Source organism: Propithecus coquereli, unplaced genomic scaffold (assembly GCF_000956105.1).
Source record: "Propithecus coquereli isolate 6110/MARCELLA unplaced genomic scaffold, Pcoq_1.0 Scaffold131, whole genome shotgun sequence".
In the NCBI taxonomy this organism is placed as follows: domain Eukaryota; kingdom Metazoa; phylum Chordata; class Mammalia; order Primates; family Indriidae; genus Propithecus; species Propithecus coquereli.
Genome location: NW_012137303.1, coordinates 6,270,768 through 6,286,599, shown reverse-complemented (window position 1 = coordinate 6,286,599; position 15,832 = coordinate 6,270,768). Strand labels below are relative to the sequence as shown.

General features: G+C 33.6%; 1 protein-coding gene across 1 annotated transcript in view; it reads left to right on the top strand.

The window, feature by feature from the left end:
• The window catches only part of CDKAL1 (CDK5 regulatory subunit associated protein 1-like 1), a 712,360-nt gene that overhangs the window by 531,885 nt on the left and 164,643 nt on the right, over positions 1-15,832 (top strand). The window contains exon 11 of the mRNA XM_012638567.1: positions 8,002-8,182. Coding sequence (XP_012494021.1) covers positions 8,002-8,182 — 181 coding nt within the window. The remainder of the gene's footprint in view (positions 1-8,001; positions 8,183-15,832) is intronic.

The window sequence follows — 15,832 nt, the reverse complement described above, 5'->3', positions numbered from 1 at the left end:
ACAACATGGCTGGTAACTGTGGGCCCAAATCTGTCTGGGTCTAAAATTCTGATTTCTTTTTACTGACACTATTGCTTTCTGTCTTTGAGCCATCTATAAATAAGAATCAATGCATTTTTCATGAGTGATGTTAATGATAAAAACAAGAATAAAGAATAAATTTAGTTGAGTGATAACCATTTAGGTTTTAAATTGCCTTTATATTCACAGGGTGAGTAGTGGAAAGAGCACAGTTTGAGGGAAGATGGTTTGGGGTTGAATTCTGATTCCACCAGCACTAGCTTGGTGACCTTTTATAAATCACTTGACCTCTACAAATCATAATTACCTTCTCTTTAAAACTCAATTCCAAAAATGCAGGCAAGTTTTATTATATTGTAGTAAATTGCTTTACAAATATTTTATTAACAGTAAGTTTTGTTTTCTGTTAACTTATGATCAGCCATTGCTTATAGTACATCAATTCAGTGAGCACATCAGTGACATCCGTAAGAGATAAAATTGCCTTGGGTAGTGATTAAAAGCTTCAGATCAGATCCCTCCTTTACTATTTACTGATTCTGTGACTATGGGCAATTTACTGTACCTCTCTGAATCTTATTTCTCTAATAGTATTTTTCCCATTTCTTATGGAGACTGAAATAGGATCTATCTTATAGGAAAGTTGTGTTAAACAAGGTGTAAGTTGTTAACATTTTGTTTGGCACTTAGTATTATGTAATAAATGAGAGTTGTAATCATCTCTCTGACAAGGTTATGATAATAGCTAATACATATTAAGCACTACGTGACAGGCACTGTCCTGGGCAATTAGTACATGTATTAACTCATTAATCTTATCTATGAATACTTTCACTGTATCCATGTTATAGAAGAGGAAATTGAAGCATAAGGCTAAATAGTTTGCCCAAGACCATGTAGCTAGTTGATAGTGGAACATCTTAGTAATGCAAGGAAAGATTTTTCTCCCCAATATTCATGTTAAAAGATTAAGGATGAACTCCCAAGCTATACTAGTCTTTCTTTGTCTTCATGACTCATTATGGCTTTTTAACCTTCATCTAAATGTGTCAGTGCTTTTCCTGTTTTTAGCCCAGGTGATTTAATAACTTTTTTTCACAAAATTATGAGAATAAATTTAGAGCTGCTGAAAATATTCTTAAATTTATTTGAAGATGTTGAATTGTTTCTTTTTAAATTTCCTCCTTCAGTGTAAATAGAATAATTCCCTGTTGTGTTATGATGATACTTGGGAAATAGGTCCAAGTTTTCCTTCTTCAAGTCCCATGTGATTTTATTCTCTGCACATAATTCCTTTATGCCTGTCTTTTTAATTATCTTTGCCTTTTGCCCCTGTTTGTTTACATTTCATTCTTGGATTACACCCTGTCAAAAGTTCAGCTATTAAGACTTCTTAAAAAAATATGTTATAGAGGATTCCTGTTATCTTGCTGTCTTCAGAAAGTTTTTTTTTTACTTTTAACCAATTTATTGCGGGTATAATTTAGATAGCATACAATAGTCACCCAATGTAAGTGTACAGTTCAAAGCTTTTTAGTATACAATTGTGCAACTATCATCACAATTTAGTTTTAGAATGCTTTCATTTTGTCAAAAATTTCTTAATGCCTATATGCAGTTGATTCCTGCACCCACCTCCATCCCAGGTAGCCCTGATCTGCTTTCTGTCTCTTCTAAGTCTTACTACTTTTAGAAATTTCATATAAATGGAATCCTTTGCATTTCCATATAAATTTTAGGATCAGCTTGTCAATTTCTGCAGAAAAACATGCTGGTATTTTGATAGCAGTTGCATTGAATTTGGATATCAATATGGAGAGGTTTTGCCATCTTAACAATATTGAATCTTCCAATCCATGACAGTGGATGTTTTTTGGGTAGTTCCCAAAAGGAATGTCCTGGCAATGGGAGAAGGCTGGCTAGGAGTTTGTACCCAGGGGATCTGTGGGATGAACCTCCTAAAGCGTGGTGCTGCTGAACAGCCACTCAGTCTTGGCATCTCTTTGGGGCGAGTTACAGAGTTTCCAGGGCTGGGGCTGGTGACCCACCTACCCGCTGTCCTCAGGGATATTTTTCCCTTGGGGTAATCCCTATGCGCCCTGAAAGTTAAGGCAAGGACAGGTCTCCTGCCAGAGAACCCAAGATAGTGGGGAAACTGGTTGTCCACCTCCATCTTACTGTTTCCAGTGTAGAAACAGTAAGTTGGGGCAAATTTTTATACATGCTTGGTGTCAGGCAGAAAGTAAGGAGGGGTGTCACAGATGTAGAAGTCAGATTCTGTTATCATCTACTTAGAATTTTTTTGACTTCTTTCCATTCATGGGAACTATCTCATCTTCACATTTGAGTTCTGGGATATTTCTTGTGATAATCTTGGGGCTGTGTATTTGTTTTTGGTTTTTTATTGGGGGGTGTGCAGGGGAAGTGAACCCAGCTTGCTTCTGTGCTACCATTTTGGAACTGGAAGTCCTTTCAAAGTTTTCTTTAAATTCTCTCAGTATTTTAGTGTAGAGCTTTTACTTCTCTTTGCCAAATTTATTCCTACATATTTTTTATGCTGTTGAGAATGGAATTGTGCTCTTGATTTCATTTTCAGGTTGTTCAGTTCATTATTAATGTTTAAGAATACAATTGATTTTTGTATATTGATCTTGTACCCTACAGCTTTACTAACTTATTCTAGTAGGTTCACTAGATTCCTTAGATTTTCTATATGTAAGATCATATCACCTGCAGAAAAGAGTATACTTCTTTCTTTTCAACATATATGCCTTTAATTTCTATTTCTTGTTTTTCTGAACTGACTAGAACCTCCAGTAATATGTTGAATTGAAGAAGTGAGAACAGAAATCCTTGCTTTATTGCCAATCTTAGTGGAAAAGTATTTCATCTTTCACCAATAAACATATTAGCTATAGATTTTTCATAGCTGCCCTTTATCAGATTAAGTAGTTTCCTTCTGTTTCTTATTTACTGAAAGTTATTTTAAGTTATAAATGGGTGTTTGATTTGTCAGCTGACTTTGCTGCATCTATTAAGATTACCATGAGGTTTTTATTTTGTTATTTATTATTTTCATGTGGTATATTACATTTATCGATACTTGCATGTCAAACCAACCTTGCATTTCTGGGGTTAAAAACATAGTCATGATACCTAATTCTTTTTTATTATCCTGGGTTCAGTTTGCTAGTATTTTGTCAAGATTTTTTTTCTCTGTATTTATGAGGGATATTGGTCTAGAGTTTACATCTAATCTCTTCTTCTGATTTTTATAACACGGTAATGCTGGACTATTAAATGAGTTCCTTTCTTATCTATCTTTGAAATAGTTTCCATAGAATTGATTTCATTCTTTCTTAAATGTTTGATAGAGTTCACCATGAAGCTATCTTGGCCTGGGTTGTTTTGTTTTAGTGGCAAGATTTTAAATTAGAAATTTTTGTAATCCATAAAAGAATATTGAAATTTTGTGTCTTCTTGAGTTCTTTTTTATAATTTGTGTCTTTCAAAGAATTTGCCCATTTCATCTATGTTGTGAAATTTTTGGCATAAAGTTGTTCATAATATATTCTTAAGTGTCCTTTTAATATTGGTAGCATCTGTATGTCTTCATGCCTGGTGTAAATGCCTGGTCATTTATATCTTCGTTTCTCTACTCAGCCTAGCTCTAGTATTTTGGTAATTATATTGAGGTTTTTTTGTTTTTTTGTTTTTTTTAAAGGTTCACCATTTACTTTTATTGATTTTTCTCTATTTTCTATTTCACTGATTTCTTCTCTTTTATTATTTTCTTTCTTTGTCTTACTTTAGATTTTATTTACCCCTCTTTGTTAGCTTGTTGAGATGTAAGCTTAGATTTTTCAATTTATATCTTTCTGATAGACATTTAAATCTATATATTTCTCCTTAAGCACTGTTTTAGCTGCATACCATATATTTAGATACTTTATGATTTCATTTTCATTCAATTAAAGATATATTTCTCCCCTCTCTACCTCCAGTTTACTTTTCCCAAAAGTATTGAAAAATTGTTCTGGAATACATCTCCATAAAATAAATAGTGTTTTAATCATGTGTTTTGTTTATCCTACTAATTTTGATGGGTCCAATTCTTTGCTGATCATTTTTTTTTCTTTTTCTTTTGAGATAAATAGCATGTGTCTTAGTCTTGCTTTATTTACATGTGGAATTTGAAGCTCATAATTTATTGAACTGAAGAATGAAGTAGAATCATCATTTTTCAGTTTTTGCCAGTGAAACACCAAATTGCAAGTGAAAATCTTGAGATGTATTAAAGCACATCTTACGTAGTGTTTTAAATATTCAAAGTGTGGATTATGTGTACTTTTATTCAAGATAAAATAATTAATTTTTATAATATTTAGGGCTTTCTTAAATCCTAGCCTAGGGCCAGCAAATAGTTTGTATGGTCCACATGTCCTTGATAGATCTTCATAACTGATCATACCACTGTTTTTGACAAGGTCAGATATATAATTGGAATCTTTTTTATTCCATTCTCAAGTGAGTTAATAAACCCATTTTGCCAGTAAATATAAGACAGAAAAGATAATGGGTCAAAATTTTCCTGTTATTTAACTAAACATTTTCATTTTCATCTTTCTTTCAGAATTACTTTCTAAAACTAGTATGGAAATGGAAACATAGAAAGTTTTTAAAATTTAAGAACACATATTACTTAGTAATTACATACATTACACTCACAGCTTCAATAAATTTGTGGAAATGATTATTTAAAAATTTAATATTTTGAAAATTCGTGGCATCTCAAAAACAGCATTTACCCAGAATTAACATCTTAAGTATTTGGATTAATATTCTATTTTGCACCCTTTATAATTTACTCGTAGCTACTTAAGTCGTATGCTATTAATTTAGAATTTGTTCCACTTCAGACTTATTTGATTTTCTGATATACTGAAAAGAATTATTTGCTAGGCAAATTAACAGTGTAAATGAGATTTCAGTTGGTTCACCTAAGGAGCCAAATTATTTTCAAGAATGTAAGTAGCATCATTTGCATATGTAAAATTAATGTATAGATGAGCTTCATCTAACAGAAAGTGTAGTCTTTAAAAACATTTTATAAGCAATCAGTTTATATTCCTATATACTTTGAAACTAATTGAACTGCTTTTACTTTTAAATATTGATTAGTATAAGTCACTAATCGATAGTGGCCTGCCCTCTCTCCTGTTATCAGTCAACTTTTTGTATAGATTATCACATATATCCATGCATTGAACATCCCTTTCCTTAATATTTATTATGAATTTTTTAAAGGTTTGTCTTTTCTTTTTCACTGTGGACCTTAAAGCCAAAGTAAGCAGGTGTTACATAATACTGAACTCAACCATCATGGATCAAGAAGGATGGGGGGAAATCAGTAAGGTACTTTCCTTTGGGAATACCCCATAATCTAGTGCCAAACTCATTCCAATTTATAGCTTAGGACAGTAACCTTTGTTTTTGCAGTATTTCACAGGCAGTTTAGTTTCTAAGATTTATTTTTTTTAATTTCCTAGGGGAAATAGACTTTTCTCTGTCATTATCTGCTGCGATCCATTACTTTTATTTTTTGTTGTAGATTTCTTTTGATCAGGAGTAGTTAAAAGGCAAGTGTAAAACTAGCTAATTGGAAATCATTCACATAATTTTTCTGTTTCACATGCTTTAGGTAGTCTATAAAAATGGCCTTTTTATCTATAGCTTACTGTAAAAGTATATGATTTTTATGACTTTTCAAATATAATTGTGATAATTACCCTTAAAGAAGAAAAAATGTGTTTATAGTACAACAAAAATTGAAAATTCTTTTTCAAATATATTGTTTTATTTTGTCCCTTTTTCTATTTATCATCAAAAGTTCCAGTCTTTGGAATGTATCTTACTAATTAAAGTTCAGCCAAATTAATAGCTAGATGAGACCAAGTAGAAATCAGGAACAAAATTTTTTTTTAAATAAATTTGTCATACTTCTTTCACACAGGCATTAAAGTAGTATACATACAAAGTGGGGAAAGCTGTTGTTTTTATGAAGCTGTTTCTATTAGGAATCCAATAATTTGTGCTCATTGGTACATCTCTTGTTCTCTCTTATGCCCCAAAATACCTCACAAATCTTAATTAGATAAACTGTTTTATTTACCCATATAGAACTGCATTTAGGTGATAGGAAAATTGGTATAGCTATTTATTCAGTGATTTGAAATGTTTACAGCTATTGTCCCTGTTGTTCATGGATTCAGAATAATACTGGATTTTTTTTAATACCGTGAATGTCGTTCTGTTGTTGTTATACTCTTAAAACACAATAGGACACTGTAGCGTACTTATGGAGAAACTGAATGACCACAGAAAAATGACTTCCAGGATGCTAAATTTGGGCCTATCAGAAACAAGGCATCTTGCTACCTAATCACTCTATGGTAAAAAGTATTTAGTGCTTTGCTCTTAAATATGAAAGGACAGCAAGTTTACTATTAATTGGTGGAAAGTCTCAACCATGAATGAGAGAGACCAAAATTCACAACTGCAGTCAGTGGAAGAAAAATTGCAAAAAACTTCAATACTTTCAGATAAATAAGAAGAGATGTTGCATCTCTAAAACAAAAACAGGATGCTATAAAAAGGAGATTTAGAGAATGAGAATGAGAAATTTAAACTATAATACTGAATTAATTTTTTTCAATAGAAGAGATGGTCAATCCAGTAGTTTCAACATTCAAAGTAGAGGAATCCCTGAGAGAGAAAAATTATTAAAGAAATTACGTAAGAAAATTTCCTAGATCTAAAGACCATGAGTCTCCAAATTGTACCATGTACAAAGATTTAAAGGCACAGTCCAAGGCAAATTATCATGAAACTTTAAAACATTGAGAATGAAGTTGATATCCTAAAAGCTTTCAAAAATAGAGTGATGTATGCACATGTAAAGAAATGTGTATCAGAGTGAATCTAGACATCCCATCAGCAATTTTGCCAGCTTAAAAGAGCAATGCCAAATTCTGATGGATAACACTTTTCAACTGGGAGTGCTATGCACAACCTTACCATCAATCAGTTGTGAGGCCTAAAACATGTTCAGACGTGTTAAGACAACAACACCATTTCCCTGGTACTCTTTTTGATGAATCTTCTGAAAGCACACTGTAGCCAAATGAGGGAGTTCATCAAGAATTACAAAAATGTGGAATCCAGGAAAAAAGGAAGTTGAAAAAGGGATACCAAGGAGCCACGTTCAAGGATGGCAGCCAGTTCATTGTAAAAGCAACAGACACTTGAAGAAAGGGGTGACATTTCTAGGGGAAAAAGGGGACTGGTGAATTATATAATATATCGAATATTTAGAAAATAGTGTTCGTTTTTGATAGGTCTGATGCAGCTTCTAGGAAACATTAGCATAGGTACATAGAACATTAAGCATTTTTTAAAAAAAGATAATTGTTAACTCTAGGACAAATTAAACATTGTGGAAAAACAAAACTTGATGGTATACCAGTTGGCTCTACAGTGAACATTATCTTTGTAATTATACCAGTAGAAGTACTGTATTATTAGTTTAACTGGAAGTTGTTTAGTGGTTACTTTGGGGGAGGGTAAAGATAGAATAGTTTAAGAGCTAAAACCTCACTTCCCATAATAGAGAAGTCAGTAACTATTGCCTAGAAATCAATAAATCTAGAAATAGCAGAATAAGCATCTATTTTTAAATATAGAGGAAAGAACAAAGAAACATTTAAAAGGATTAATAATAGATGTGTCTGGGAGTGGCAGGGGGCCACTATTTCTCATTTTAATCTTTTAGTATTTAGAGTTCTTTGAAACTATTTGCAAGTGTCCCTTTCCTGAAAATAAATTTTAATTACCCAAAAAAAAGGTATTTAAAATGTCAGGGAAATAGAATAATTATGGCTTGCAATCAACTTTATACATTTTTGTCTTGTTATTTTCTAGAGTTCCTGGAATAACTATTGCTACAGATATTATCTGTGGTTTTCCTGGAGAAACAGATCAGGATTTTCAAGAAACAGTGAAACTTGTTGAGGAGTACAAATTTCCAAGCCTCTTTATTAACCAGTTTTACCCAAGACCAGGAACTCCTGCTGCAAAAATGGAACAAGTTCCAGCACAAGTGGTAAGATATTTTCCTTGTAAGGTCTTATTCTTTTTTGCCAATAGCTGTAAGAATGTAGCTGTGTTGTCTACCTTCACACAACTTGCTCATGGTATAACCCTTAAGTTACAAAATATGGGGAGATTTCCAAGTTGGGGTCAGGGGGACCTTGGATGAGTTAAATGGCCTTAGGCAACTAAAATATAATCTCCTTTTTCTTCTTTTGAGGAGTGAGATTCAGATGACTTTGAGAAAGATTTTTTTTTTTTTTTTGGTAGAGACAAGGTCTCACTGTGTTGCCCAGGCTGGTCTTGAACTCCTGGCTTCAAGCAATCCTCCTGCCTTGGCCTCCCACAGTGCTGGGATTACAGGCATGAGCCACCACACTTGGCCAAAATTTTTAACTAATGTCTAGTATTTACCTGTGTGTGTAAGTTAAACCTTTAGATATTTCAAAATAAGGCAACATTTAAGTATTTGTGAGTAAATGAAGCTTTATATTTACCCTAGTTTTTAAATAATATGTTACTTATTGGGGGCCCCATGGTTTTCCTACTTCTCCATGGGATAGATTTGATGCTATCTATCTTTCTAGCTAAATTTTTTTTTTAGGTGTATGTTGCTTTCACAAGGAGCCTCCATTTAATTTCATCCTTTCCTATTTATAGATATATTAGAATAAGATGTCTCAAAATAAATATGAGTAAATTTGAGATCCAGTAAAGGCCAACTGTTTTCCCATAATGCCCCAGAAATTAATGGTCTCGAAACTGGTATTTTAGTTTCCAGATTCATTGGCTGAATGTGGGAAAATGTAAAATAAACCTTAAGAGGACATAGAATTTTTTTAACTGAAAATTTTCTACTGTTTCTAATAAGTAAAAAATATTATACCCTATCATTAACTTTCCCCAAATTTTTTATGAATAAATATGAAAAGGAATAACTCAGAACTTACGATTATTTTTCTTATGCCATATCTGAATATTAAACACAACATATATTTGTATATTTCTCAAGTCTGTCTTTCCCAAAACCAAAAATGAATGTCATAAAACCAAAATGAATAGCATTCTTTGTTTTCCCCGATTTCATTTGTTTGTTTTAGTTTTACAAGTTTCTGTCAGTACAAGGGTAAGAAGATATTTTGGAGATAGACCATTTAATTTTCTTTCTAATTTAATCAATGAGGAAAGTATACTATAACAGCACAGATAATTAACTTTCCCCAAACATAAAAAGAAGCCAAATTAATTCATTCTGTTTTATATCCAGAGTATTTATTATTGAGGTATAACTTTCATATAGCAAAATGCACTCTTTTTGGTATGCAGTTGTATGCGTTTTGGCAAATGCATACAGTAGTGTAACCTACTGTATCACAATCAAGGTATAGAACAGTTCCATCAACCCCAAAATTCCTTCTTACCTTTTTGTAATCATCTGCTCCCTGCATCTCCAGCTCTTGCCAACTACTGATGTGTTTACTGTTTTCATAATTGGAGTCATTCTTTTTTTAATTCTACTTCTTTAACAAAAAAGTTTTTTGTACTATAGCATAGTTACAAAAAAGTATATGGCTGACCATTTCCATAAAGTGAATACTTCCATGTAACTACCAGTCAGATGAAGAAATAAAACAAGGCCAGTACCACAAAGATCCCTGTCACACCCTCCATTTACCATCCTCTGCCGTTCTCCAAAGGAAACCACTGTCCCTCATTCTAACCCTATACATTAGTTTTACTTGTTTTTAAACTTGATATAAATGAAAGGGTTTATCTATGTTTGAATGTTTGAATTTGAAGATTGGTTTGGTTTGGTTTGGTTTTGCTTGACATTATGGTGATAAAACTATATGTTTTTAAAAGTAACCATACTTTCGTTCATTTTCGTTGTTATATAGTGTTCCATAGCATGCATATATCACAGTTCATCCTACTGTTCAAGGGGAATTGGGTATTTTCAACATCCTGATATTAATATTGCAACTAATATAGCTGTCAACATTCTTGTTTTTATCTTTTGTTCCACTCGTGTGGAAACCTTTCTGCTGGGTGGTTAGCTAGGAGTGCAATTGCTGTGTCGTACAAAATGAAATTGATCTGCTTTACTAGATACTGCCAAATAGTCTTCCCAAGTAGTTGAATAAATTTACAATCCCAACAGCAATGTATAAAAATGCCAGAAGCTTCATATCCTTGCCAGCACTTGACATTGTTTTGTCTTTAATGTTAGCCATTCTGATGGGAATGTAATGTAATTCTAATTGTGGTTTTATATTTCCCTGTTAACTAATGATATCGAGTATCTTTTATATGTTTATTGGCTATTTGGATATCCTTTCTTGTGAAGTACCTGTTCAAGTCTTTTGCCCATTTGTCTGTTGGCTTACAAACTTAATTTTTTCCTACCCCCCCTGATTTACAGGAGTTATTTAGGTATTCTAGATACCTAGATCCTTGGTAGGTCATGGTAATTTAAATATCTTCCAGTCACCCACCTTTTCATTCTTTTCATGGTGCCTTTCGAAGAACAAACATGCTTTATTTTAATATAGTAGAACTTACCAATATTTTCCTTTTTCTGTTAGTGCTTTTTGTGTCCTGTTTAAGAAATGTTTACCTTTCCTACACCATTATGAAGATACCCATCAATGTACTATTGTAGAAATTTTACCATTTTGTCTTTTACCTTTAGATCTAAAATCAACTACAACTTATTTTTAAGTATGAGATATGTTTGGGGTGCAGGGCGAAATTCAAGTTTGTTTGCTTCTTTTTCCATGAAAATATCTGTTTCAATCAATGCCATTTATTGAAAATCTCATTTTTGACAGGTCACCTTTATCATAAATGAGGTGTCTGTGCATATGTGGGTCTGTCCTCTAACTTTATTCTCTTCTTTGGTCTGCTGCTCAATCTGTCTACCAACATTCATCGTCAATTACCATAGTTCTATAATAAGTCTTGACATCGGCAATATAAGTATTTCAACTCTGTTGTTTTTTCTTGAAAATTGTCCTAACTATTTTTGCTCCTCTGCTTTTCTTCATTTGTCAAGTTTCACCAAAAGTTATGCTGGACTTTTGATTAAGGTCATTTGATTTTGTAGATCATTTGGGGGAAAATTGACTTTGTAATAATATCAAGTTTTCTGTCCATTTTGATCTTCTCTAACTTTTATCAATAATATTTTAATTTTCTGTATACAAGTCTTACATATCATTTATTAAATTTATTCCTACATGTGTGTTCCCTTTGATACTATTTAAATGATGTATTTTCATATTTTTATTGCTGCTACTTCAAAATGTTATTGTATTAAATATATTTATTTTTACCTATCTAATTAACTTACTAATTCTAGTAGGGTTTTTTTTTTTTTTTCCCAGATTTTATATATATCAGTTATGGCATCTGATAGTTACAGTTTTGTTTTTTCCTTGCCAATCCTCATGACTTTTATTTCCTTTTCGTGTGTTGCAGTACTGTCTAGAACTTCCAGTACACCATTAAATAGAATTGAGCATCTTTGTCTTTTTCCCAAACTCAAGGGAAGAGTTTTCAGAAATTTACCATTAAGTGTAAAAGTTAGCTGTAGTTTTGTGATTAGGAAAGTTACTTTCTGTTCCTAATTTTCACAGAGTTTGTGTGTGGGTGTATATTAATTATGAATAGAGAATGGAATTGAGTTTTATCACATGCTTTCTCATCTGTTGAAATAATGGTATGATTTGGGTTTTTTTCCTAGTCTATTAATATTATGAATTACAATGAATGATTTTCAAATGTTAAATCAACCTTGCATTCATGGAATAAACTTTACTTATGTATTACTGTTGATACAGTGTATCTGTTGATTTGGTAATATTTTGTGAAGACTTTTTGCATTTTTGCTCATGGAAGATACTGATCTGTAGTTTTCTTATAGTGTCATCTTAATTTTGGTATCAGTAACATTGGTGTCATAGAATGAATTGGGAAGTATTCCTTCCTCAACATTTTTCTGGAAGAATTTGTATAGAATTAATATTATTTCTTCCTTAAATATCTGATGGAATTGCCCAATGTGGTAAGCAGAATTCTAAGCCGAGCCCCAAAATTCCTTCATCCCCTTCTTACCCCCAGGATACATAAGCTACATAATCCCTGGGACTGTGAATTTGATATTTGCTCTACCTTTGGTTGCTTGGTTCCGCTCTGTTGAGTCATCTTCCCCTTTCCATGAAAGATGCATATGTTTTTACAGCTGAGTAATTTTCTCAGCCCAATCCTACCACTAGAATGTTAAGAGTCGACAGCCTCTTTTTGTTTTGTAATGTTTCTTTTAGTCTACACTGGCAGTGGGCATTTTTAGATTTGGGTTTGGGGCTTTGTTTTGTTTTGTTTTTGTTTGTTTTTCTGAAACAATTTTCTCAAGAATTTCGTGGGTCTTCCCTGGATTGCACTAGAATTTACTCCATTAGACAAAAGCAGGTCTGTAGCTCAGGCTCTACCTGAGCCTCCTGCTGGCAGTACTTTTCTTTGTGTTCATCCTGCTTGGGATTCTTGGTGCTTTTTTACTCTGTGCCCTCTTCTCTTTCCTAAAGTTTGGAAACCTTGGGTGTTCATTCTTCAAATATTTCTTCTACTCCATTTCACCTCATCGCTTCTGTGATTTCAGTTATACATGTTAGATATTTTATGTTCCCCATTGTTTAATATATTCTTTTCGATACTTTGCCTTCTTTGTTCTCCATGTTTCTATCTGGATATTTTCTCTTCACCTGTTTTCTAGATTCCTGGTATTCATAATTATCCCTGGGCCAACAGCAGCAGCTACACTGTGTGGTTCCTGAGCAGCTGCGCTAGTCTCACCTGTGAGGCTGCTAGAAATGCAGATTCGGGTCCCGCCCTAGACCTGTTCAATCACAGTCTGCATCTCCAGGTGATTGTGTATACGTTAAAGGTGGTGAGATGCTGTTCTAGTTCACTAATCCTTTCTACCTCTGTTTTCAATCTCCCGTCAAACCATCTGTAGAATTTCTAATTTTAGTTGATTTATTTTTTACTTCTAGAATTTCAGTTTAATTTTCTCATAGATATCAGTGTTCTAGTTAAATTCTTCATATTTTTCTTTGTGTTTTTTGAACATATTACTCAATTATCCCAAAGTCCATTTCAAATTCTCCAATATGTGGATCTCATGTTGGTTTGTCTCTGCTGTCTTTTTTGGTTTTGTTTTTTCTTGATTCTCATTATTTGTCTTCTCTCTCCATGTACCTGGTAATTTTTTATTGAATGGTAATCATTGTTTATTTAAAAAACAAAACAAAACCTTATAGATTTCTAGACTATAATGTGTCTTCCTCCAGGGAAGATTTAATTTTGCTTCTGCGAGATGCTAAGGTAAGGACTGATTATTACAATCTATCTGAGATTGATTTTGGAGATCATTTTTCACTCTTTCTGAAGATTGGTTTATTTCTGGCTTGCCCTTACTTGTTGAATGCAGCCAGTGATGTGCTGCTAAGTGTTTAGCAATTGACTCTCAGGAGGAGGGATTCTGATTAGTAGTGTCTGGCAATTCCCATTGTGTAAATACTTCCACTGTTGCCAATTTCAAACTACCAATGTGACATCACTGAACATGGAATTGGGAAGAGATGCACACAACTAGCTTTTGTGAGCTGCTACAAGCTGAATCTAACATACCACCAAGTGTAGCTCTTCCGGGTCCCAAGTGAAATTCTGTGGTGCCTTTTCTTCATGGTAGATCTTCATCTCTAGTTTTCGCATCCCCGGGCTCATGAGAATGCATCAGGCATAGTTTCTCGGCCTCGTAGCTTTTGCTTGCCGGCTCATCACTCAGCCACTGCTTACACATTTTTAAATGCATGGCCAGAAAAAGTCACTCTAAATATTGAGCTCTTTCTGTGGGCTCTCCTTTTCTCTAGGATCTCTCAGGTCCTCACTACCTTGGTAGCTTTTTGATGTTCAAATAGTACATATTATACATTTTATTCACCTTTTCTAATTGTTCTTGGCGAGAACATTGGTCAGATACAAGCTAGTTTGCCTTAGCCAGAAGCAGAACTCATTGCATAAGATCAGCTTTCAAATGCCTTTTTTGTCTTGTCTTTTATCTTCTAAACATAGCTCCTTAGCGTCTTGCTCACATTTTTAGACTTCAGTCACCCAGTCCTGGCATAGCAGTAATATTTTTTTAGAGTTTATTTTTTAAAGCAGTTTTAGGTTCACAGCAACTTTGAGCAGAAAGTACGTAGAGTTCCCGTATGTTCCCTGCCCCCACATGGGCACAGACTCCCCCACTATCAGCGTCCCTCACAAAGCGGTACATTTGCTACAATCAATGAACCTACACTGGCATACTATTTTCATCCAAAATCCATAGTTTACCTTAGGATTCACTGTTCGTGGTGTACATTCTATGGGTTTTAACAAATGTATAGTGAATGTATATTCCATTATAGTATCATCAGAATAGTTTCTCTGCCCAAAAAATCCTCTGTCCTCTACCTATTCATCTCTCTCTTCCCTCAGCCCCTGGAAACCACTGATCTTTTTACCGGCATTATAGTTTTGCTTTTTCCAGAATGCTATATATTTGGAATCATACAATATGTATAGCCTTTGGCTTCTTTCACTTAGTAACATGCATTTAAGATTCCTTTGGAACTTTTCATGACTTGATAGCTCCTTTCATTTTAGTGCTGGATAATATTTCATTGTCTAGACGTACCACAGTTTCTTTATCCTTTCGCTTACTGAAGGACATCTTGATTGCTTCCAAGTTTTGTCAGTTGTGAATAAAGCTGCTGTAAATATCAATGTGCAAGTTTTTGTGTGGACGTCAGTTTTCAGCTCATACCAAGGTATGTGATTGCTGGACTGTATAGTAAGAGTGTATTTAGTTTTGTAAAAATTGCCATACTATCTTCCAGAGGGGCTGTACCATTCTGCACTCTCACCAGCAGTGAATGAGAGTTCCTATTGCTTTGCATCCTCACCAACATTTGGTGGTGGCAGTGTCTTGGATTTTGGCCATGGTAATAGGTTTGTAATGGTATCTCATTATAGTTTTAATTTGTCATTTGCCATTCACTAATGACATACAGTGTCGAGTATCTCTTCATATATTTATTTGTCATCTGTATATTTTGCTGGTGAGCTGTCTGTTCAGGTCTGTTACCCATTTTTTGATGGTGCTGTTCATTTTCTTATTGTTGAATTTTAAGAGTTCTTTGTATATTTTGGATAACAATCCTTTCTTAAATATGTGTTTTGCAAATATTTTCTCCCAGTCTATGGCTTGTTTTCTCATTCTTTTGAAGCAGAATCATTTTTGTTTATTATTTAGCACTTGTTGGGAAATCATCAACCTTCCACTGTACTCCAATCTGAAATAGTAACCTTAGGTTCAGGTTGTCCTTGGCCAAATGGTGAAGGTGTTTTATTTTATCATTCTCAGTTACACTGTTTTGTTCTCAAGAGCCAGTGTTTGGGGATTCTCTATCATTGTTCTCCCCTTCACACAGCTTATTCTTTATTAAACTTCTTTGTGTCAGTTTCCTAGAACTGCTGTAACAAAGTACCACACACTGAGGGAAGGAAAGTTTAAAACAACTGAAGGGTAAAAATAAGTCCCAAAAAATGTTCCCCATAGGTG